This window comes from Muntiacus reevesi, chromosome 1 (assembly GCF_963930625.1).
Source record: "Muntiacus reevesi chromosome 1, mMunRee1.1, whole genome shotgun sequence".
Classification (NCBI taxonomy): domain Eukaryota; kingdom Metazoa; phylum Chordata; class Mammalia; order Artiodactyla; family Cervidae; genus Muntiacus; species Muntiacus reevesi.
In genome coordinates, this window is record NC_089249.1 from 209164298 (window position 1) to 209189027 (window position 24730).

The 24730-nt window shown below is 38.8% G+C and overlaps 1 protein-coding gene across 1 annotated transcript in view; it reads right to left on the reverse strand.

Annotated features, from left to right (window-relative positions):
• SNX24 (sorting nexin 24) overlaps positions 1-24730 on the reverse strand; it is a 172833-nt gene that overhangs the window by 73649 nt on the left and 74454 nt on the right. Inside the window, exon 2 of the mRNA XM_065934443.1 lies at positions 2952-3035. Within this exon, the coding sequence (XP_065790515.1) occupies positions 2952-3035 (84 nt within the window). The remainder of the gene's footprint in view (positions 1-2951; positions 3036-24730) is intronic.

Sequence of the window (24730 nt, forward strand, 5' to 3'; positions counted from 1 at the left end):
GTCGCAAAGAGTTGGACACGACTGAGCAACTGAACTGAACTGAATGGGTTACTTCCCCCACCTCCAAACTTTCCACGAGATTTAGCTTTATTATCTAAAAATCAGCTTACTTGAGGGGAGGAAAATAAAGCACATAGGAAAGGGAAAAAAAAACCGCCTGAATTTTTCAAAAAATTAGAAAGAAACCTTAAGAAAAGTGCAGAGGATGAGAATGTTTTGAGAGAAGGATAATAATAATTATATAAAATTATGAGCTTGAGAGAAGTATAATAATAATCTTCATATAATTATATAAACTGTCAAATGAGTAATGGTTTTAGTTTGTCTCTAAATGGGCCTGACAGTAAGTCAGGAGGAATTGTTGTGTGTTTGTGGTACACGGATATAAACCATGCGTCTATTATTTTAAAGGTGCAAAGCACTTATTAATAGTTCATATATGACTTTAGAATTAATTTGGGAACATTGGATAAAAACTTTTAATAAGTGAGAAATACAATGTACAGTGTAAGAGAAATCAGTACACTGGCAACAGAGCAAACTGCATCCACTGCAGAAATAACTGAATATTCAAAAAAAAAATAATAATTTATTTAAAGAGAGAATATTCTATGTAAAAACAGAACAGTCAAAGTACACAACAAATTCAAACATGGAAACTGGAATACCAAAATTCTAATAAAAGGATAAAATTGTACAACATGGCAGCAATGATCAGTAAAGCTTGTGTATTCTGATTAAATTTTTGACCGTGTCAATCCTCCTGAACATACAACTTTACAGTCAGGATTACAGATTTATATGTATTTTTATACCCTGCCTTTATTTGCACTTTATTGCTTTTTAGTTACTTTTTTGCCAAATCTAATACAATTAAAATGGAACAAATAAAGAGGACTTCGAACAGCCACTTTCTGCTCTGTAATACATACGATTCAGTGTCTCCCCACTAACTCTGCTGTACAATGTTATTTTTCTCTCCAAATCCCTGTAATCATGTTTTAACGAGGCTGCTAAAAACATGCAAAATTGAGAGATTTGAGAATTTCTCTTTTCTCTTACTTCTAATCATCTTGATGATATAATTTTAAGAGTAGCTCAAATTATTAACAGAACTGCAGAAGTTGAGAGAAGCATCTTAGGAAATCTAGGAAATTTTTTCTGGCTGAGAATCTAAGAACTTGCCTATAATCACTGGGGAGAGGGTCCTCCTCTGTAGAAGAAAATAAATCGTAATAGAGAAGAGAGCATGAGCGACCCTCCGCTGATAAGCAGTATGGGCAGCCTCTTGCTCAGGGCGGGCCTAATTGGCAGTCACCCAGCTGTGCCTCGTGTGGAGCTGGCCCCCAAGTATCTTGGGGGACAGCCGGGCTATGCTGGGGTCATGGAGACCTGGCAGGGAAGGAAGGAGGCTGGCATGTGACAGGCTGCCGGGTCCAGACTACAGCATCAGAGGCCGGGGAGGGGGAGGAGTTCGGGTTTTAATTTCATTGTATGGACAGATTTCCTAAGGTCCCCTGCAGAAATCTCTCTAGAGTCTGTTTCCTCAATAAACAAGCGAACAAAACCAGAATTCCTTGAGAAGGAAGTGAAGCCCAGACTCCACGTCTGTTTCTCTGTGAGGCCCTTGCGTGGGGGGAGCTTTTTGTAAAGTCGGCTGGCAATGCCCAGCCTGATTCTTGCTTCACCTGTGCTGTTTCTTGTGGAAGTAAACCTGGTCGTAACACAACTTTAAGTAGAAAATTCAATGTTAATTATCCCTTGCTATCCTAGTGGAAAAGTGTACAGATAACTGATAGCTCCTCAAACAAGGGGAGAAAAAGCCTTACTCACTTCCCAGTATAATCTTTCAAGTTTTTACTCAATATTCTGATTATAAAATAAAAATTTTAAGTTTTAAAAATGCTACCAAAAAAATGCTACACAGCTTGTAATACAGAGTAAGCCCACTACCACATCATTTACACATTGATATTTAAGTTGTCCTTAATGAAACTAAAAGTATAGATTATTTCTGAACATACTATCATTCCATCCAGCTTTTTTTCCCCCACGTAACTTCTTACCTTGAAGAAACTGAACTGTGCCACACATTTTATATGTGTGTGTGTATATAATAATACATATTCATATACAGGAAGTATATATACATACATACATATATATATACATATACAAAGATATGAATATATATGTATATGAAAGAAAAATGCTAAAACTGGGTTAACTCATATGTGGTGATTTCCTAGGCAATTTCATGAGATATTTCTAGTTATTAAGGCATTTTAACACTTTAATAATAATTTATAACCTGTGAAATATTAAAATTTGATAGAAAAAAAAGGTATTCTCTCTTCTACTTTTCACTGACCATTTTTCTAAAACCTCAGCTATTCTTTTCACTTTCTTATTTCTTTTCTCAAAGACTTTAACGAAATGGTTCTAAGAACTGAAAAACCAATCTTGTCACATGGCCTTGCTAATTCAAAAGAAAGCCTTGAGCCCACTTTACATGATCCCCAAACAGTCCTTGAATACATGAGACATAGATTTCATCTTTTTCAGATAAATTTAAGTATAAGTTGATTTTGATGAATTTATTTCTAGTAAAATAATCATTTGACTTTCCTCCCTTTTTGTAAAGCTTTAAGTATATTTTATGGATAAAACAGGATCTGGGTCTTATTCTTTCTGAACCTACAACACCCAACATAGTACACTACAGTTTGCCATCATACATCTATTTATGCAAAAGATCTTAACGGAAAATCCAGCTAGTCAGAAAGCATACCTTTGAAAGGACTGAACAATTCATTTTAAAAGGAAATTTACTTCATGATAAAAGAAAAATCATACTGTTCTCAGAACAGTTAAAGCTCTAAGGAACCACAGAAAGCGGTCTTAATGTTATACCATCTGCCCTGTAGAGAAGAGCTGGGGGGAGAAGTTACCTTTTTGTGCAGGGCATGAAATTCGCTGTACCTTTTTTCAACAAAATGTTTTCTTCCATTCATTAGAACTTCTATTTTAAACACCTAAAGGAAAAAAATAAAAAAGATTAATTCCACCAGTTCCAAACCCTCAATTGTCTGATGTGGTAAGTTTGTGACCATGATATATTTCATCCCTTTAATTACAGTAGCTGATCCCCCAAAACCCAGAAGGCTCAGGAGACCCTGGCCCAACAACACTGATTAATGAGCCCTGGAGCCAAATGCTCACTAACAAAGGACAGCAACCCTGCAAACATGTTTAAAAATAGAGGCGACTTAAATGTCTTAAAACGCTCCTTAACTTTTTAATCAGAGAAGACTCCTCTCCTAAAATTATTTCACTAAATGCATACGACGGCATCAAAATACAAGTGTGATGCCAGAGAAACAGTCTGTCAAAAATCACAGCCCATTATGGCTATCTCAATGACGGCAGGGCTGTGTCATCTTTAAGACAACCAAGCAAACAGTAGTATGTTTTAGGTTAATTTCTTTCTAACCTGCATATTCATCTCCAGTCTCAGCTGGGCTTATTCTGCTGTTTGCAAAGTGGGGAAAATGCAGTAAAGGTTCATTTTCCCTCCATGACGCGAGTGACAGCTTGTGCTCCCACCTTCAGGAGGCTGAAAGGCCAGATGAAAAGGCTCTCTGGGTGCACTAATTAGTCAGCACTAGCATGACACTTTCTTGATTCTTAGGTCATGGGTCAAGACTGGGAACAAGGGATGAGGAATAGGGTGAAATGCTCATGAGAACACAACACTAAGGTAGATGGGGGAAGGACGCCAGGCAGGAGCTGAAGAGCAGATGCTCTCTATTTCCAAGAGTTTGTCTTTGGTTCTGTCTGCTTTGCTGAGGGAAAGTCTGTCATCACCAAGATGAAGGAGTATTGTTCCATGACCTAGAAATGGTTTTCCATTTCAACTGCCCCTTTGAAGGAAACAAAACTAAAGTTGAGGTCACGTGACGCTAAAGAGTGTTAAAACACATTATGCTAACCCTAAAAAGAATTACTTAAAGCAAGCCTATGAGATACAAGATCACACATCTTCATTATGAAAATAGCTCTCTATGGCTCCAAATTTCTGCCTTACTTGTAAATATGACCATTTTGGAAAGCCAGAAATTATGTCACCAAACATAAAATGTGTCCATATTTTTGTACTTCTTCCAATTAGAAACAAAATCTTCTGTTCCATGACTCAGTTTAAGAAACCTGCCTTTATTAAATAAGTGTTACATTTTTATCAATTTAACCAACTGTTCTTTTTTTCCTCAAGAATCCCTCTAAAAAATACTTTTCTTTGGAGAATTAGTGGAAATATTTTCTTCAAAAAACATATGCATATCCTTCAGACTCTAAGATATATGTACATTATTTTTTAGAAAAAAAAATTGTTTACTAGTTCACTAAAGCAAATCCGTCTTCTTCAAAGACCCTTCAAAGCCAGGAATACAATGAGAAAATCACCCTGAGAAATGCAAACAAAAGCAGCACAGCTTCAACTCAGGGGCCTGGTTAATAGAAATCAGAGTCTCCTTTTTAGTGGCAGGTCTCAGATTTAAATCAGGACAATGTGGGAGCAATGAAAGTACTTTCTATCTGCAGAGCTGTATGAAATAGATGAAGTTACGTTCTGAGTTCAGTTACTTGAGGCTTCATCACAAAAACCACCCCTTTAATTGGCACGTTTGCTGAAGAACCCATAGAAGGAGAAAGTTGAAGACTCACAGAGGTTCAACTTACTAGGCTGCCCCTCAGGTGCTCGCTCCTGAAGGCCACAGATCATTACACAGCAGCTGCCTCATGGAATGTCACCCCTTCTATCGAGCAGATGGCTCCATCACCAAATTCCACAGTTCCTTCACACAATCACTAAATTTCACTTTGAGGGGGAGGGGCTGGGGTGTACGTAACACACACAGACACACAGAGAAAACTATGTGGTACATTTTCATTCTAATATTTTTACTGGGTTGCTATTTTTGAAATGCACAATATACCTAACACCGTTAAGACGTTTTTCTTTTAAATGGGAAAATACCTCGGGAAGGAAGTTTCTTAATCAGAATTTCCAAGACAATATGAAGCAAGAAGTGGAGTCCACTTAATAAATCTTATGTTCCTAAATTCCATAGCAGACCTATTTTTTTTTTTTTTTCTTAATAGTTTCTGACACACGTTGTCCCTGCTGCCAGGAAAACATTTTCCCTCTTGTCTTTCCTGGCAAACTCCTAGTAGTTGTTATCTACCTCTAAGGTGGGGGCAGCACAGACGATATTTGGAATGAATGTGCGGTATCTGGCATTCACTCTTTTCAGTTATTTAACAGATATTTACTGAAGGACTAAAATGTGCCCAGGAGCTGTTTGAGGCTCTGAGGATTCAGCAGAGAACAAGACAAACAAGAGCCCAAACTTCATGGAGCACACCTCCTTTATAGTATCCAGTGAGGAAGGCAGATCATAAACGTATAAAAAAACATGGAGAAGTCGAGAAACAAAAGCGCAGTGAAGAATACAGCAGGGTAACAGAGAGCTGGACAAGGGTGCCGTTTTAGACACCGTGGTAAGAAGAGGTCTCTGAACACAGAGGCAGTGAGGGGTACAAAATCTGACAGGAAATACCAGGAAAAAGTGTATGCAGGAGTTGAATGTGGCTGCCTCTGGATTTTCAGACTGGGTGGGCAAGGATTGTTTGTTTCTGTTCCTTCCCCTCGCCCCCCATTTATTTAAGGTAAACCCTACAGCAGGGTGATTTCCACTTCTGACCAAGATCGAGTAACAGTGTCCAATAACCGTCCCAGTTGAAACTGGCTGAAGAATCCAGAGAAGGAGAAACAATTACACAAATGGACAAAATAAGTGGGAGACTCGGCTCTTAAGACATTGGACATGAGGAAATGAATGACACTGAGAGATGGGAAAGAGTGATTCCTAAGATTAACCCAGGCCATTAGGGACAGGGAGGAGAGAGTGACAGGAAGCCATGGCGATTTCTGGGGCACCGTTTTGGAGAGGCATGAGCCACAGATGAGGGAAATTTCTGTGACTTGCCTGGTCTCCCTCCAGCATTCAGTTAAATCCTCATCAGTACAAGAGACTGAGGAAGCTACTCAAGAACAGAAGAGATTAGAGACACCAGCGCTCAGGGCTCCCAGACACCTGGGCACAGCGCTTGTTCCCAAAAGCCAAGGCAGAAAATCTCTTAATTCAAGAAGCACTTGTTAGAGAGCTCACAGGGGTCCTGTCTCAGTAGGATAGCTAAAGTAACTGTAAGAAAAAAGCTTTTCTAATCCAGAGTAACAAACCTTAAAAGCAAGACCTGAAGAGAGTAAACTGTTTCTGAGTAACTTAACCACTTGCCAGAACAAAGTTCAAGAATATTTTTGAGAGCATAAAAATGTTCAGTACCCAACAAGACAAAATGTACAAAGCCTGGCATTTAATCCAAAAGAAGCAAGAAAATTCAACTCATAATGACGGGAAACAACAGTAACTAGAAACTAGTCCAGAAATGACACAGATGATAAAACTAGTAGATTAAAGCATTAACTTGTTATAAGAAAATTTCTTATGTTCAAGAATCTAGAAGAAAGGTTGACTGTGTTAAGTGGAGGCATGAAAGATATAAACAAGACTTAGATAATAGGTCTGGGTCCTACTGAAAAGTAAAAAATGTCTATGAATAAAAATATATATATACTTGAGGAGATTAGCAGCAGGTAAGACACTACAGAAGAAAAGATAAGTAAAGTTAAAAATCCAGCAGTAGCAACTTAAATCAACAAAGCATTTACGAACCATGGGACAACTTTAAACATCAAAGTGTATGTATAATTATAGTACTCATAGGAGAGGTGAGATGTGGGGAGAGAGGTTGGGGAGAAAGACAAATATGTTTGAAGAAATCTTGATCAAGAATTTCCCCAATTCAGGCTTCAGCAATACGTGAACCGAGAACTTCCAGATATTCAACCTGGTTTTAGAAAAGGCAGAAGAATCAGAGATCAAATTGCCAACATCCACTGGATCATCAAAAAAGCAAGAGAGTTCCAGAAAAACATCTATTTGTGCTTTATTGACTACGCCAAAGCCTTCGACTGTGTGGATCACAATAAACTGTGGAAAATTCTGAAGGAGATGGGAATACCAGACCACCTGACCTGCCTCTTGAGAAACCTGTATGCAGGTCAGGAAGCCACAGTTAGAACTGGACATGGAACAAGAGACTGGTTCCAAATAGGACAAGGAATATGTCAAGGCTGTATATTGTGACCCTGCTTATTTAACTTATATGCAGAGTACATCATGAGGAACGCTGAGCTGGAAGAAGCACAAGCTGGAATTAAGATTGCTGGGAGAAATATCAATAACTTCAGATATGCAGATGACACCACCCTTATGGCAGAAAAGTGAAGAGGAACTAAAAAGCCTCTCGATGAAAGTGAAAGAGGAGAGTGAAAGGGTTGGCTTAAAGCTCAACATTCAGAAAACTAAGATCACAGCATCTGGTCCCATCACCTCATGGGAAATAGATGGGGAGACAGTGGAAACAGTGTCAGATTTTATTGTTTTGGGTTCCAAAATCACTGCAGATGGTGATTGCAGCCATGAAATTAAAAGACGCCTACTCCTTGGAAGGAAAGTTATGACCAATCTAGATAGCATATTAAAAAGCAGAGACATTACTTTGCCAACAAGGGTGTGTCTGGTCAAGGCTATGGTTTTTCCAGTGGTCATGTATGGATGTGAGAGTTGGACTGTGAGGAAAGCTGAGCACCGAAAAATTGATGGTTTTGAACTGTGGTGTTGGAGAAGACTCTTGAGAGCCCCTTGGACTGCAAGGAGATCCAACCAGTTCATCCTTAAGGAGATCAGTCCTGGGTGTTCATTGGAGGGGCTGATGCTGAAGCTGAAACTCCAATACTTTGGTCACCTCATGCGAAGAGTTGACTCATTGGAAAAGACCCTGATGCTGGGAGGGACTGGGGGCAGGAGGAGAAGGGGACAACAGAGGATGAGATGGCTGGATGGCATCACCGACTCGATGGGCATGAGTTTGAGTAAACTCCGGGAGTCTGTGATGGACAAGGAGGCCTGGCGTGCTGCGATTCCTGGGGTCGCAAAGAGTCGGACACGACTGAGCGACTGAACTGAACTGAACTGAACTGATAAACTTGTAAGTCCAAGATGACCAATGGACCCAAGTACAAGAAATAGGGGAAAAAAAAACAAGGCAAAACATAATCTAATTGTTAAAAACCAGTAAGAAAGAGAAAACCTGAAAAGCTGTCAGAAAGCAGAGATATCACATAGAAAAGAGAGATAAGTTTGAGAGCAAATTTTTCAAATGTTTCTATAAATAACCAACCCTGTAAGAGTGAGTCAATGCATACATATTTCGGTTATGTAAACATGTTCTATGTAAACTGGCATATATAAAATCAACGTACGATTTAGTGTTAAACTTTTAATCATTAAAGTGTTTAGGTAACTTTTCCCAAATAGTAAGACCAATAATAACAACAACAATAACAAAGACTTTTATAATACTTCTATGCAGGCACTGCTCCAAGCTCCTTTATCATGACAATTACTCATTTAATTTTCATAACAACCAGTCACGGGATAGGTAGTATGATCCCCATTTTACCAGCAAGGAAACTGAGGCATGGGTTAAGTATCTTGCCTATGGTAGCTACATTTTGAGCTCAGTGATTTGGTTCCTGAATCTGCCTTCTTAGCCACTGCACAATACTAATTCCCCATGAACAGACTCCCTTATAGTCCCGTTCACTGGGGGAAAAGAAACACGTGCAAGTGGGGAGAAACACTCTGGGGTGAGAACTATGCCTTCCATCCAGTCTCTGCTCAAGGCCGCTCTGCAGGAACCAAGGACCCTTGGCAGAGAGGGTGGTGGTGATGCTGGCATGAGGAATTTACCCCTAACTACAGCCTGTACTCCTCTCAAACACACACTGACCTATATAGAAGGCACACAGTTCTGCAGAGTAGAAAAAACACTTCTCCTGCCAGGATCTGTGCCCACCACCCCCTCAGCCAGTCTCCTTACATCGTTGTCCCAATTCTAAGTTCGTATGATTTTGCTACAAAAATATAGGCTTACAAGGAAGACTCTTCAAAAGTCCAAAGGAAATAAACTGAAAAGCATGTTTAATACATAAGAGACTTGGATAAAACCATATTAAGTTTTTTATTTGGATCCGTGTAAGCTACGTGTTTCCTTTCAGAAAGTGTCTATACTCACATAAACTCTTTATGTACATATAAAATATAAGCTATTTTCCTAATACAACTGTAGCTAGAGTATATAGTTCTACTACTTTTGTTTTTTCTACTACTTTTATTTTCTACTTTATTTACTTAATACATAGACACCTTCATTAATGAACACATTTTGACATACTTCATTCTTTAATGGCTACATAGTACTACCATGTATGCTGTTACCAGACTTTATTTAATTAGGACCCTAATCAAGGTGAATATGAAGTTACTGGAGTATTTTTCACTGTATATTTTTAATATGTTTATATACATTTGTTTATATAAATATGTACACACATATATTTATGTCTACATATACCTACATATGTTTTATTTATTTATGTTAATGATTAATGTATCTGTATAGACATACACATCTCATTCCTGTTCCTGTCTATGAACTTACACACATACATACAGAAGATAAATTACCAAAAATTTTACCAAATTCATCCCCCTCAAATGTGCTAAGTTACCCTGCCACCAAAAGGATATGGAACGCCTGGCTCATCCTGACCAACAATGGCTACCAGTCACTTTGGCAGTATAATGAGGAAATGAGAACGAATTGGGAATATTTTGCCCAGGGTTTATAGTAGCATAAGTTTCCATTCCAACTGTCTTACATAAAATCACACAGAGACCTGACCCATTCGTCTAGCTCTTTACTCTTGGAGACATCCTTGCCTTCAGAGATTTCTAGAAATTCCTCTGTATAAAGGAAGGGAAGCTTCATGTAACTAAATAAACATATTAAGATTTTCATTTAAGTTTGTTTAAAAAACAGAAACTATACTGTTCATGTGACTATTCTGGCCATAGTACTAAGAACATTATTAAGTCCTTAGACTTCCAATTGAAAAGAAAAATAAATACTACTTTAAAGAGAAGATTTCAATTTGTAAGTGCGGTTTTGACTACATGTTAGAGTCAGTTTTTTTTCCCCCAGTTCGATAACATCTCTGAAGTTAAACTGTAAATCAATGATAAAATATTTTATAATTTGGTTTACACACAGTTTTTTCAGGAATGTACCTTAAAAAAACAAAATAATCTTAAGCTAAAGGACTTAACTTCTGTTCTAGGTTGAATGATCCCTGTCTTCAGAAGCTTGTGTCTTTCATAGTCATTTATTTTCAACAGAAGAAAAAAAGGTTTTTGCACCTAAAAGTGTTTAATAAATAACTTTTAGGTGCCTTACAAATATGGAGACTCTATATAAAATTAAAGTTTTAAGTCCAGTCTTCCAAGTAGTTTGGATCACTAATGCATTATAATAAGTATATAGTAAAGCATTATACTAAGAATACACATAAAGATACACTATCAGCTTCAAAATGACTTTTCTTTATATATATACATATACATACTAAGCACATTTTCCACCAGGAAGATGGGAAGGTGCTTGTCTCAGACATGCAGGAGGGAGAATATTTTATGTACTATGTTTATGTTTATGAAATTCTCCTTGAAGATTTTTTCAAAAAAGGAATTCAAGAAAGCAGCCAAGAATCAGTGGAAATCTAGAAACAATATGTGGGTATTGGGGAATCCTAAAATAACAATTTTGCAGCCTAAAAAGTATTCAAATTAGCGTAAGAAGCCTAAGGATTCCAAGAAGAATGTTTTCAAGAACAAAATGGGTATGATTAATACCTATTATCATTAATGAGGTTTTAGTGATAGCATCAAAGCATTCACCTTTCTCTGTTAAGAAAAAAAAGTGCTTAAGAGTTTCAAGAAAACCAACTAAACAAAACTGTATACAATGTACAGTTTCAAATATAAAGCTTTAAAATAAATGCAACATGACCTGAAACAATTTAGAGAATTAAGAGTGTCAAGACTTCCCTGGCGGTCCAGAGATTAAGGCTTCGCCTTCCAATGCTGGGGGTGAGGGTTACCCTGGTTGGGGAGCTAAGATCTTACATGCCTCACAGCGAAAAACCAAAACATAAGACAGAAACAAGATTGTGACTAATTCAATAAAGACTTTAAAAAATGGTCCACATAAAAAAAAAAAAAAAAAAACAAACCCTGAACAAGACTGTCCATTTGAAGCAATGCTTGAAACATTCTCCATTGAGCAGTACAGGTTAACAATTTATAAGGCTAGCTTTCCTTCTTTACAATTCCCAAAACTTGATTACATGGTGAAAACATAAATAAATATCTGTACACACACATATATAATTACCATACGGGAACATTAATTATTGTACTCAGCTTTTAGAATCAACCTGTACAACAGAGAAGACAATGGAGTCCAAACCTTTCCATCTTACATAACTGACAGTCAAAGCATGCTGCTTAAAAGTTGGTGAATGAAAGTTGTTCAAGCTACAGAGTAACAAATATAAAGTCATAATGTTGATTTTAATTATGAAATTAAAATCATATACATAGTGAAAATGGAGTAGAGGCGAGCTTAATACAGGAGTGGAATCAATTCATATTTCTAAGAGATTATAAGGGACAAAGAGATTTTTCAAGACACCACAAGAAATAGAGATTCAGATATATTATTAATACTTACAGTAACATTGCTTAAAATAAATTAGTAACTTTTCAACTAACTTCTGGTGTATTAGACATTTTATTTTTCCTTTTACATGTTTATGAAATGTTGAAATTTTTTCCTTGTATATGAAGTACTTTCAGATAACCTAAAAATGACATGACCTCTGCTAAATGTTTTTGTTTTACATCTCTCTGGTTATAAAGGAAAGATTCTCTTGAGTTTATGAATATTCACAGAATTACAGATTTTTAGTATAAACCCTACTACTGACTAATTTTAGCTGCAGCTCCCTGACTGATTACTTGATTATGAAAAGTCTTCATTTTTCTTTTCCTCTTCAGCCACATCTGTGACACAAACCCAATCAATCAATTCAGGATGAGGGAAAAAATGCACTCAAATACATCAGGTCATACATATTGATTGGTTAACATAGTTTTTCATTAGTTTCAATATCATATAACTTTAACTTAGATTTTATATAAAATGTGAGTGCTGCTAGTTCTTTGCTTACCTGAATTGTTATGGCAATAAATTTTATATGGCATATTATGTTAAACAATTAAGCATTCTGGAAGACAGATGCTATGTGAACCTTGCTATTTTATTTTATGACCTGCTTTGAAAGAACGAAAATAGATAAATAAATTTTATCTGCACTACGTCCTAACTTGGGCAAATCTCTTAAGTTTCTTTGAGCCACAGTACCTTCATTAATAAAATACAGAAGACAAAATGATACCTACTGTATTAGTTTGTCAAATAATAAATGTCTTGGTGCTTTGTAAGATGCTCTGAAATGGAATGAAAAATTGCTAACTATGAACACTATAAAGCAATTATCCCCCAAATAAAAATTTTAAAAACTTGCTAACTATGAAGCAAAGATACCACTTTGCCAACAAAGGTTCATCTAGTCAAAGCTATGGTTTTTCCAGTAGTCATGTACTGGGGTCACAAAGAGTCGGACACAACTGAGCGACTGAAGTGAACTGAACTGATGCAGATGACGGATTTTATTTTCTTCAGCTCCAAAATCACTGCAGGTGGTGACTGTAGCCATGAAACTAAAAGACGCTTGCTCCTTGGAAGGAAAGCTATGACAAACCTAGACAGCATATTAAAAAGCAGAGACATCACTTTGCCGACAAAGGTCCATATAGTCAAAGCTATGGTTTTTCCAGTAGTCATGTATGAATGTGAGAGTTGGACCATAAAGAAGGCTGAACACTGAAGAACTAATGCTTTCAAACTGTGGTGCTGGAGAAGACTCTTGAGAGTCCCTGGGACTATGAGGAGATCAAACCAGTCAATCCTAAAGGAGATCAACCCTGAATATTCATTGGAAGGATTGATGCTGATGCTGAAGCTCCAATACTTTTGGGCACCTGATGCAAAGCTCCAAAACTTTGGGCACTTGATGCTGGGAAAGATTGAAGGCAAAAGGAGAAGAGGGTGGCAAAGGATGGGACAGTTAGATAGCATCACTGACTCAATGGACATGAATTTGAGCAAACTCTGTGAGACACTGGAGGACAGAGAAGCCTGGTGGGTTACAACCCATGGGGTCAGAAAGAATTGGACATGACTTAGCGACTGAACAACAACAACTCACTGGGCTAAAATCATGGTATTGACAGGGCTGGGTTCCTTTTGGTGGTTCACTGGGAGAAAACGTTTCTGTTTCCTTGTGGTTGTAGGACTTGGTCTCCATTTTCTTGCTTATCCTCAGCTAAGGGCAAAGTTTGCAGCTTCTAGAAGGCACCTGTATTCCTTGGTTCATGGTCTCCTTTCTCAATCTTCAAAGCCAGCAACAGGAGATCAAGACTCTCATGTCCTATTTCCGTGACCTACTTTTCTGCTTCCCCTTCTTTTTAAGCGAGAGACTCATGGGATTATATTGATCCTATCCAGATAAGCTAAATTGTCTCTGTGATCTCAAGGTCCGTAACATTCATCACCTCCATTAAGTCTGTATATCAGGAAACATATTCACAGGTTCTGGAGATTAGAGTGCAGACATTTTGGGAGATCCACTATTTCTTTTATCACAGACCTAGAGGAAGTGAGAATAGCTGGGTGTGGGGGCAGGATGGTCCCGGCAGGTGGAAGATTAAATGCTTGACATAGTTATGCCTAAAGTGATGAGAAGGGAGAAGAGTCAGAGATAAGGTCTGAATAGTAGTGGAGAGAGGTGAGGAGAAGTAGAAACAAAGGACTGGCTAACATAATTAGGTGTGGAGTTTCTTTAAAAAAAAAAAAAAAGAATGAAAGAAAGAAATGGAAACAAATATAATGGTGAGGTTTGGGAATCTGAGCCCCCTGAAGGATGGTGGTGCCAGTAACTGAGCAGGGAAGACTGTCAGGGGTGGAGGGCAGGGGGCGGGTGCAAACAGGGGTGCTGTACTTGTTGCATTACGTTTGAGATACATGTTAGATAGACATTAAGTGGAGATGTTCAGTGGGCTGAATTTACATGTTTGGGGCTTAGGGAGAGGTCTTGGCCAGAGATATACATTTGGGACTCATCTAATTGTGAATGTGATCTAATGTCAGGAGACAGGATCTGGTTACCTAGGAAGAGAAGTTTATTCTGCAGTCTTGAGACCATATCAGGGCTTATGGTTTTCCATTTCAGTATGAGAAAACTTTGCCGCATTTTAAAGTCTTCCCCTTCCAGATTGAAACTTCTCTAGCTCCTCTAGCTGTCCTTCAGAAGACCTGGCCTTCAGGTCGTGCACTACTGATCACCTTCTGGTTAAAATACAGTTTGTCACTGTTCACCTAAAATATAGAATCCAGGACTTAAGAAAATATGGCCATTCCCCAGTTACTGAATGGATTATGTCTCCAAAATCTACAACTGAGGTAGTTTAAAACTCAACACTGATTTTCTCATATAATAAGTATAAAAGATAGATTTCAACTCACACACAAAAAAACTGTTTAGCCCATATATGCAGAAATGACAGTAATATTTTTTGGTAGGAATTATTCATATCCATGTTTTTATTGTAGATTTCTTTTTGTGCTTCTATGAAATCTTAGGAACACAATTTCTCATCATTTAATAAAGACCTTTTTTTTACCTGAAGAATTAAACATGTTCATTACAAAAAACAAGCAAATAACAGAGAATAGAAAAGACTCTGAGTCATCACATCATACCTACTTTTTGTAATTTTTTTTCCATTTAGACATCATAAGCTACCTTCCATTCTAACAGATTCTGTCCTATATAATGGTTACATGAAATAATGCATGCATGCTAAATCATGTCCAACTCTTTGTGACTCCATGGACGGTAGCCCACCAGGCTCCTCTGTCCATGGGATTCTCCAGGCAAGAATACTGGAGTGGGTTGCCATTTCCTTCTCCGTGAATAATATTTTTATTTCACCCACCAGCTTTGCAGGATAACACAGTGGTTAAGACTTCTGACCCTTGAATCAAACTGCCTGGGTTTGAATCCTATGTCTTCTATGGTTCTCTGCTGGGCTTGGGTAGCACTTCATGATTTGGAGCAAATTATTTAACCTTTATCAACCTCAATTTCCCCATCTATAACATGAAGCTTATAATGGTACCCTTCAAATAGGTTTGTTGTCAGGATTAAATGTGATTATCAGTGTCAATAATTTACCATATTACCTTGCATTTAGCAAGAACCCAAATGTGAATGTTATCTATTAATATCATTATTAACATCTAGTCACTTTCACAGCTGTTTCTGTATCAGCACGGGGGAGGGGGGAGGGAGACTTGGTAGATAGAGAGGGAAAAAAGATGATCCCATAGGAGTGTAACTACTGACCACATCCATCCATCTCCACAAGGAAGAAGGGAATTTTCTCCCATCAGCAGAGGTGGTTGAGCCTGCAGGGCAAACCTGTGGCTTCTGCACTTACCTCTATCAGCGACCACTCAGAATCCTGCATTGCTGATAAGACCCATCAACTAAGACCCAGTGGAATCCTGACTTCCCTTGATCTTAGTTTAAGATTCCTTACGTTTGACCCATATTCTCCTAAATCTTTTTGGAAGCTCTAGTTCACTGTCGGCTCACGGTGAACCTTGTGGTCAAACAAAAGTGCTAGGTCTTCCCCGAGAATTCTGGAACAGGTGATTGTGAGAAATGAGGTCTGGCTTACAAAGGACCATGTCCATTGCCACCTATCACATGAGGATGCTGCAACTTTTCTGAAAATTTATGCTGTCATCCAAATCATAAGCCAGCATTTCTGCCAAGCCTTGTGTCATTGGAGAGTCTGCAGTGCCTTCCTTCATTCAGGCTTGAAAACTCATTCTACAACCTCCCCACTGGTCTCACTGCTCCATTCTTGCCCTGTAACCATCTGTGTTTCACAGTAGCCTTTTTCAGGCCTCTACCAGATCACATGACTCCTCTGTTGTACTCATTCCATGGATTTCCACCACTCCTGGAGTAAAATTCCAGTCCTTACTGTAGCCTACAAAGCCCTATACCCACAGACTTCAAAGCCCCTCTCTCTTCTACATCTCCCAATACACCCCTCTTACTTATCCTGGTCTATGCACACCAGTCCCTTTCAGTTCAGTTCAGCTCAGTTCAGTTGCTCAGATGTGCCTGACTCTGCGACCCCATGGACTGTAGCATGCCAAGCCTCCCTGCCTGTCACCAGTCCCCTTACTGACCATCAGATGTATCAAGCACATTCCCAACTTTAGGATTTTTGTTATTGTTTAGTTGCTGAGTTGTGTTTGACTCTTTGCGAAACTATGGACTATAGCCCACCAAGCTGCTCTGTCCATGGGATTTCCCAGGCAAGAATACTGCACTGGGTTGCCATTTCTTTCTCCAGCCTTAAGCAATATCTGGCAACAAAGTAGGCTGAATACAGGAAATAGATGAGGAAGCAAAGAGGGAAAGGAGAGTGAACAAGTAATTAACAGCAAGACAACGCACTGGGAAGAACATGTCCACAACTAAGCCCAGTTCAGCAGTCTGATAGTGAAAAAAGTAACATGAATAATTTTTGTCAGAGAGAAAAATCAGTAAGTTAGACATGATAGAGCAGACAGTGCAGAACCAGATCATTTCCTATAGAAAAATTTGTGGTAGCTGGTCTAAAGAATACTGTTCATGAGGACATGAGTGCTATGAAAAGAGTTTTGAAATACAGCCCTTTTATTAAAAAGAAACTACCCATCTTAATAATCAGCACTACTGTGGAGAAGCTACATGATATGGTACAAAGAATGTCAATCTAGAGTCAGACACATCCGACACCCAGATCTGTCATTTGCCAGCTGTGATTCCTTAAGGATATTTTTTATTCACTTTGAGCCTCAATTTCCTCATATGGAAAATGGGGACGATAATCCCTGTTTCTTTAGGCCGGTAGCAGAGTAAATATGTAAGACATGGTATATAAAACACTTGGCACTTCACCAGACACAAGACTGGTGCCCAATACATCCTAATCTCTTCCAAAATGTCATTGGGTTTCTCACAAATCTAAATGGAATCTGAGGCCATTAATAACCTCCAATTCGCTAACACACCATGAAGCTCTATGATGCGCTTTGCTTCTGTCTTTAAAAACATCCTCACAAAAAATCATGCAACTCAAAAGTTCAAGTATTCCCAATGACATTTGGGAAGAAACTAGAATGTGTATTCTCTATATATAAACGAGCTTCACAGGTGGTGCAATGGGAAAAAACATCTGCCTGCTGATGCAGGAGACACAAGAGACAGGGGTTGGAGCCCTGGTTCAGGAAGATCCCCTGGAGAAGGAAATGGCAATGCACTTCCCAGTATTCCTGTCTGGATAATTCCATGGACAGAGGCGACTAGCAGGCTACAGTTCATGGGATCGCAAAAGAGTTGGACACAACTGAGTGTACACACACACACACACACACACACACACACACACCGTATGAATATACATATACACACAAACATATATATGCAGATAGATAAATAGGGATAGACAGATGATTATTTTTTAATTCAAAGAAGTGCAAAAGGTAAGCTTGGGTGGACAAGAAATACGGCTTATTTCTGACAAGCTGAGCTTCTTCCTATTGGCATCCAGAAGATAAGATCTAAGACCCTCCTGTGTTCTCTCAGTACAGAACTGATGGTCCTCAGCGGACCCACAGAGGAAGTTTACTTGAGCACAGGCCATTTGCAGTATGCCTGCCAGCTCCAAGGTTCCGCTGCTCAGCCCTGAAACATGGGCAGAGAGCAGGTGCAGGGGTCAAGCTCTGTTTCCGTAATAAAATACAGACTGTCTTACAGACTTTACAAGCAAGGATGCTGAAGAGACACCCTGTTATTCCTGCTGAAGGGAAAGACGCTTTTTTTGTTCTATAAACAGTATTAGAAGGCAGGCATCCACATTTTTAAAATGCCCACCTACACAAAGGAAGGAAGCTCTTAAAGACTGTAGAATTCTCAACCTTCTTTCAAAATTCCAAATGAGAAAAAATATCAAGTATTTTATGTTCCCAATATATGCTTGGTTTAAAAACAGATGATGATGATATTTATTTATCCACATATTTATTGAGCACTTCAGTTTAGTTCAGTTCAGTCGCTCAGTCGTGTCTGACTCTTTGCGACCCCATGAATCACAGCACGCCAGGCCTCCCTGTCCATCACCAACTCCCGGAGTTTACTCAAACTCATGTCCATTGAGTCAGTGATGCCATCCAGCCATCTCATCCTCTGTCGTCCCCTTCTTCTCCTGCCCCCAATTCCTCCCAGCATCAGGGTCTTTTCCAATGAGTCAACTCTTCGCATGAGGTGGCCAAAGTATTGGAGTTTCAGCTTCAGTATTAGTCCTTCCAGTGAACACCCAGGACTGATCTCCTTTAGGATGGACTGGTTGGATCTCCTTGCAGTCCAAGGGACTCTCAAGAGTCTTCTCCAACACCATAGTTCAAAAGCATCAATTTTTTGACACTCAGCTTTCTTCACAGTCCAACTCTCACATCCATACATGACCATTGGAAGAACAATAGCCTTGACCAGACGGACCTTTGTTGGCAAAGTAATGTCTCTGCTTTTTAATATGCTGTCTAGGTTGGTCCTAACTTTCCTTCCAAGGAGTAAGTGTCTTAATTTCATGGCTGCAATCACCATCTGCACTTACTATGTGCTAATTCCCATTCAAAGTGTCTGATGTTTATCAGTGAAGTAAAGTGGCAAAGGGAAACGCCCTCATGAAATTTACATTCTAGCAGGGAAGACCGACAACAATAGATATATTTTTAAAATAAGTAAATTATACAGTATGTTTTTAAAAGTGATTATCTGGTATGGGAGAAAAAACAGAACCAGGTAAAAGGAGCTTGGAGCGCTGTAGGGGGACAGGAAGAGAGGAGGGAGGCGGGCAGTTGTAAGTTTGGACAGAATGGTTGGACAGCACTGAGATGGCAAGGGCAATGAAGCTGTATCGCAGAACTTAGTAAAAGTTTTGTTTTCTTAAATTTAAGTCAACCTATCAGTCAAGCCATTAAAGGAGAATGAAATAATGTCATTTGTAGCAACATGGATGAACCTAGAGATTATCATGCTAAATGAAGTAAGTCAGACAAAGACAAATATCATACATATGGCTTATATGTGGAATAACAAAAAGATACAAACGAACTTATTTACAAAATAGAAATAGGACTCACAGACTTACCATTATCAAAAGAAGAAGGGCAGGGGAAGGGATAAATTAGGGGGTTGGAATTAACACATACACACTACTATATATAAAATACCTGGAGAAGGAAATGGCAACCCACTCCGGTATTCTTGCCTGGAGAATCCCATGGACAGAGGAGCCTGGAGGGCTACAATCCATAGGATTGCAAAGAGTCAGACATGATTGAAGTGACTTAGCACATATATAAAATAGATAAACAATAAGGTCCTACTGAATATCACAGGGGACTATATTCAGTGTCTTGTAATAATCCATGATGGGATAGAATCTAGAAAAGAACATATATATACACAACTGAATCACTGTGCCGTACACCTGAAACTAACACAACACTGTGAATGAACCATGAAAAGTGAAAGTCACTCAGTCATGTCCGACTCTTTGCGAATCCACGGACTGTAGCCTGCCAGGCTCCTCTGTCCATGAAATTCTTCAGGCCAGAATACTGGAGTGGGCAGTCGTTCCCTTCTCCAGGCGATCTTCCCAACCCCGGGATCAAACCCAGGTCTCCCACACTGTAGATGGATTCTTTACCGTCTGAGTCACCAGGAAAGCACATGAACTATACTGTAATTTAAAAAAAAAATTCAAATTAACCTACTTTTAAAAATTTACTGATACAGGACTATTTAAAAACTGAATTTATCTAATAAAAAACTTACAAGCAAATGTCTGTATTTAAACAAGCACCACTTTTTCTAAATCTATGTAACACACACCACTGCCAAAGACTTTCGGAGAGAAGTCTGCAGGCTAACGAGGCCAGGCCTCAACATGTATCACTGCCATTCTTCATGTAGAATCAGCATTTCTAAATCCATATAGAAGGAGCTGCTAAAGAGGAAAGAAAAAAGAAATATTCCAAGAGTTTCTTGTATTGATTTCTTTTACCCTAAACAAAGAGATTCTCCTAGTTACATGATATATCATAATTACTTAATTTGTCTGACTCCTTTAAAGATATAGAATGCTGAACTCAAGAAAAAGGGTTGACTTGCAAAAATAGAATCATTTTGCAAGATTCCGTTGTTTGTATGAGTACTTTTACCTTAGTAATAGGACATATGTGGTCTCTATAGAGAAACTGAAAAAAAGCATTAACTCTAATTCCTGCCATCCCCGAGGGCCTGAGCTAAATCTAAAGTGGTTAGCGTCTGAAAAGTCTAAAACTGTTCCCGAGGGTAGGAAGGATGAAGCCTTTCCCTAAGCCTTACCTCTAGATTTAATGTACTAGACACTCACAATTAAATCATCTTCAACACCTGGACGTGATCATCTGCTTTTCTTCTCCTCACTGTGTTTCTGCACGGGCAGAGTGGGTGCGACTGTGAACCCTGCGCCTGGCATTTCCCCACAGAGCACAACACGGATGTGAAGGGAACTCTCTGATGAAGTCCTTTCCTGGACAAAAGAAACTGGTTCACCATTTAGGGAATTCACACCTACGGCCACGATTGGTCCATTCCTTTTTCCAAACGTTTGCTCTGTGAGTGTCTGAGCACGCTACTCCTCACCAAGGTTTTGCCAAAGTGATCCTAAATTTTACAAACCGAAATGTACAAGATCAGTGTAATATGGAAACCTGGAAGCATTTCCAGACAGGTGAGCTGCTTGGCCCTCAGAGATGAATAGTACATTCAGTTTAAATAGTTGGGAGTAGAAAAGAGGAGCTATATCCATTTTATTATATAGCTTTCCAGAGGCAGACTGCAAAAGTATATTAATCTGCAAAGATACACATGAAGAACATAGAACAAAAATGTATAAGGATAATTATTTCTCAATTAACATGTGAATGTAAGTTGATATGAATTATTTGCTCAACACAGTGGCACCAAACTGAAATTGAAATAGGACTTTCAAAAGCAAAAAGTATATCCATAATTATAAAAATGTGAACAACCTAATATTTAGTAGAAAAGAGTTAATAAACATAGCACATTCACATTATGTCATAGAAGATACATTAACATGAAATGAGATGTTAATCTTGTTAAAGAGCAAGCTATATAGAGAGTATACTTTTGTGTTTAACGAAATACATACTTTTACATACTAAAAAAGTCAGAAGAAATAAAAAACCACTAAAATGTTCTGAAGGGATGAATAATGTTTTTCCTTCTTTTCACTTTTCAAGGTTTTTGCCTCCAATTTTTCTGCATTGAAGATATATCTCATATTGTTTTTTTAATACCCTCTAATGGTGTATAATACCATGGTGATAATGGTGATAATACCCTCTAATGAGAGGATATAAGCTGCAAATCAGCTATCCTGAGTGCCAGGTTCCTCTTTGACCCTTGTTAGCCATACAGATAGAAAAACCACTTCTGAGTATCATGCCCTTTCACCATCTATAACATGAGGGTGTTGACCAGATGCTCTCTAATGTCTTACTATTTTACTTATGTATAGCATAACAACCATATATTGCTTTGTCACATGTATTTTTCTCCACATCCACTCCACGGCAGGGACTGTGCCATATGCACGTATTCTGTGCTTCGTTTTACACAACCAATGATCAGGGCAAATAAATGCTAACTCATTCACAATAGGTACCCTATTGTTCAAAATCACTGTCTTCAGGGTCAGATTCTATTCAGTTAGTTGTTTTTCTCTCTCTGTCTCACCAAACAGCAAAGTCAGTTCTCAAGGCAGACAACACTGCTCTTTATCACCCTCCCCCTATCCTCCCCTAGGGCTTCCCAGGTGGCTCAGTGGTTAAGTACCCGTCTGCCAGTGCAGGAGATGCAGGACAGGAGGGTTCGATCCCTGGGTTGGGAAGATCCACTGGAGGAGGAAACAGCAACCCACTCCAGTATTCTTGCCTGGGAAATCCCATGGACAGAGGAGTCTGGTGGGCCATGTATATGCCATGGGGTCACAAAGAGTCAGACATGAGCAACTGAGCATGCACGCATGCCCCATCTTCCCTACTGTATGTGCAATATCTGGCTGTGAAATTAGAGTGCTCTTTCAAATGTAAGCCCCAAGCTGCTCTGGGCCAGACAATGGCTTTCAGAGAGATGAGACCACACGTCCTCTGCTCACTTCTCATTCCATTGTTTCTTTTTCTTTTCCAAAATGCTCACCCCTCTTTCTTCCTTGGTCTGGAAGCGAATGCAGTAGGTCCTGTAGGCAATTATTCACCTGAGTTCTCTAGTTCCTAGACATTTCCTCTTGCCTTGGAGGGGAATGTACAACATCCCATTGTCAGAAGTTGTGAGCACACCCTTGCACTTGCTCAGGAAAGGATGGATGTGGCCAACAGTTTGCTATTAAAAGGATGCAAGCTAGGATAACCAGGATAAAGGGACACATAAAAGCAGGTCCTCGGAAAGGCACTTTTCTGAAGCTATTACAACCTCGTGCCTCTACAGCATGAGAGGGTGTGCTGGGTCCTGACGTGGGTGAACTCTGAAGCCAGTCTGGCGCCAGTGGGGAGCGGATCCATTAGTTGGCTGCTCAGACCCTTCTCTTGCTGCTGTGACAAAGTACACTGTCCGTCTGACAGGTGAAGAGGTACCAAGTTCGTTTTTTAAATTTTGTATTGGGGTTTAGCCAATTAGCAGTGTTGTGATAGTTTCAGGTGAACAACGAAGGGACTCAGCCATGCATATACATGTATCCACTCTCCCCCAAACCCCTCTCCCACGAGGCTGGCACATAACATTGCCTCGAGTTCCATGTGCTATTCAGGAGGTCCTTGAGGTACCAGTTTTGCTTTGCTTTTCTAGTTAACATCATTACATCTCATTTAAATTATTTTTCTAATATCTAAACAACCTGGAGCTAATCTACTGTTGGGATCTCTTGAATAGGCTTTCTGAAGTAAATATAACTAAAATGAGTAATTTTTCTGGCCACAAAGTAAAAGTACTGTACCAAACCCTACAGATGCAAGTTAAAAGAAGCCCTCCCCCACTTTGCTGTTCGGGTTTGCTTCTGACTGCAAGATAGGACCTCCAGCTGAGTTTTGTGCTTTTTTTAATCCAAAGATATTCCTACTTCATTAACACAATTCTTCATTTTTTTTTACTGCTTTGTTAGCACGAAGGAGAAATTCCAGGCTTTAAAAGATTCAAATGACTTGTCTCTAAATCAGACCTGGACTCTCTCCTCTCAACATGCCGATTTACATGAAATCTCTTAGAGTTTCTCTGCTTCCATAAAATGCGTGTGCTACTGCCCATCAAGGCCCAGGCTTGCCTCTTTGCACAAACAGTCCAAAACAGTTTTCCTGATCTGTTTCAACTTGAAGTGTTGTCAATATATGGATTGTCTTGCTTTCTAATTCAGTGAAAAATCTAGTTTTCCATTAGTCTCTGCCTTTCTAATTTTCGATACAGCTTTACTAAATGTAATTATTAAAGGCAGATTCAAGAAAGCAATTACTGAGCTACTGGTTTGTATCTCTGAAGTCTTAATAAGTGGTAAAAAGTTGTAATCGCACTAAGAGTATAAAACGAATTTTTCTATGGATTCAACATATACACCCTTGAATCTGTATATTGGGAGACATATTTAAAACAATATATAGAGCATGCTCTCTTCAAGCCTGCATTTAAACTTTATTCAAAGGCAGTGCTCTGTGCTGGAAAGAGCAGGAAAGGACATTTCAGAAAGGCTACACTCTGCTCTTTCTCCAGGACTCTATGACTTTGGTAAAGGACTTACCTCCCCTGGATCTCCTTTTTTTTCATACATCTATAAATATTAATATGTGAGAATGTTAAACTAGATGGCTACTAAGTACTCTTTCAGCCTAGAGCTCTATGAACTATTTATTAAATGCTTAATTTCTGGTAGGCTCAGTATTATACACACACAGTTTCCAAAGCTTGAAATTTAGTGAAAAATAAACATATAATTAATATTAACAATATAAATGTCAAGCAATATATAAAAGTGCTATCCACTGATATAAACCAAATTCATTTTCCAAAATGTCCTAAGGAATAGCTGTACATATGAAATGGAGGATACAACTTCTTTGACAGTTATCCAAACTATATAACTTGGTTTTCTATCTATAGGCAAATAGTGGACCATCTGCTATATAGTCCAAACAACAAACTCTGAATGGAGCCACTGTCCCCAAACCAAAATGCCTCTGAAACATTTAGTAGCATGTAGCAACCATTCAATATTCATCTCAGACCAGTCAACTTCATCTCAGTATTATGATATTATTTATTAACACACAAGAGGCA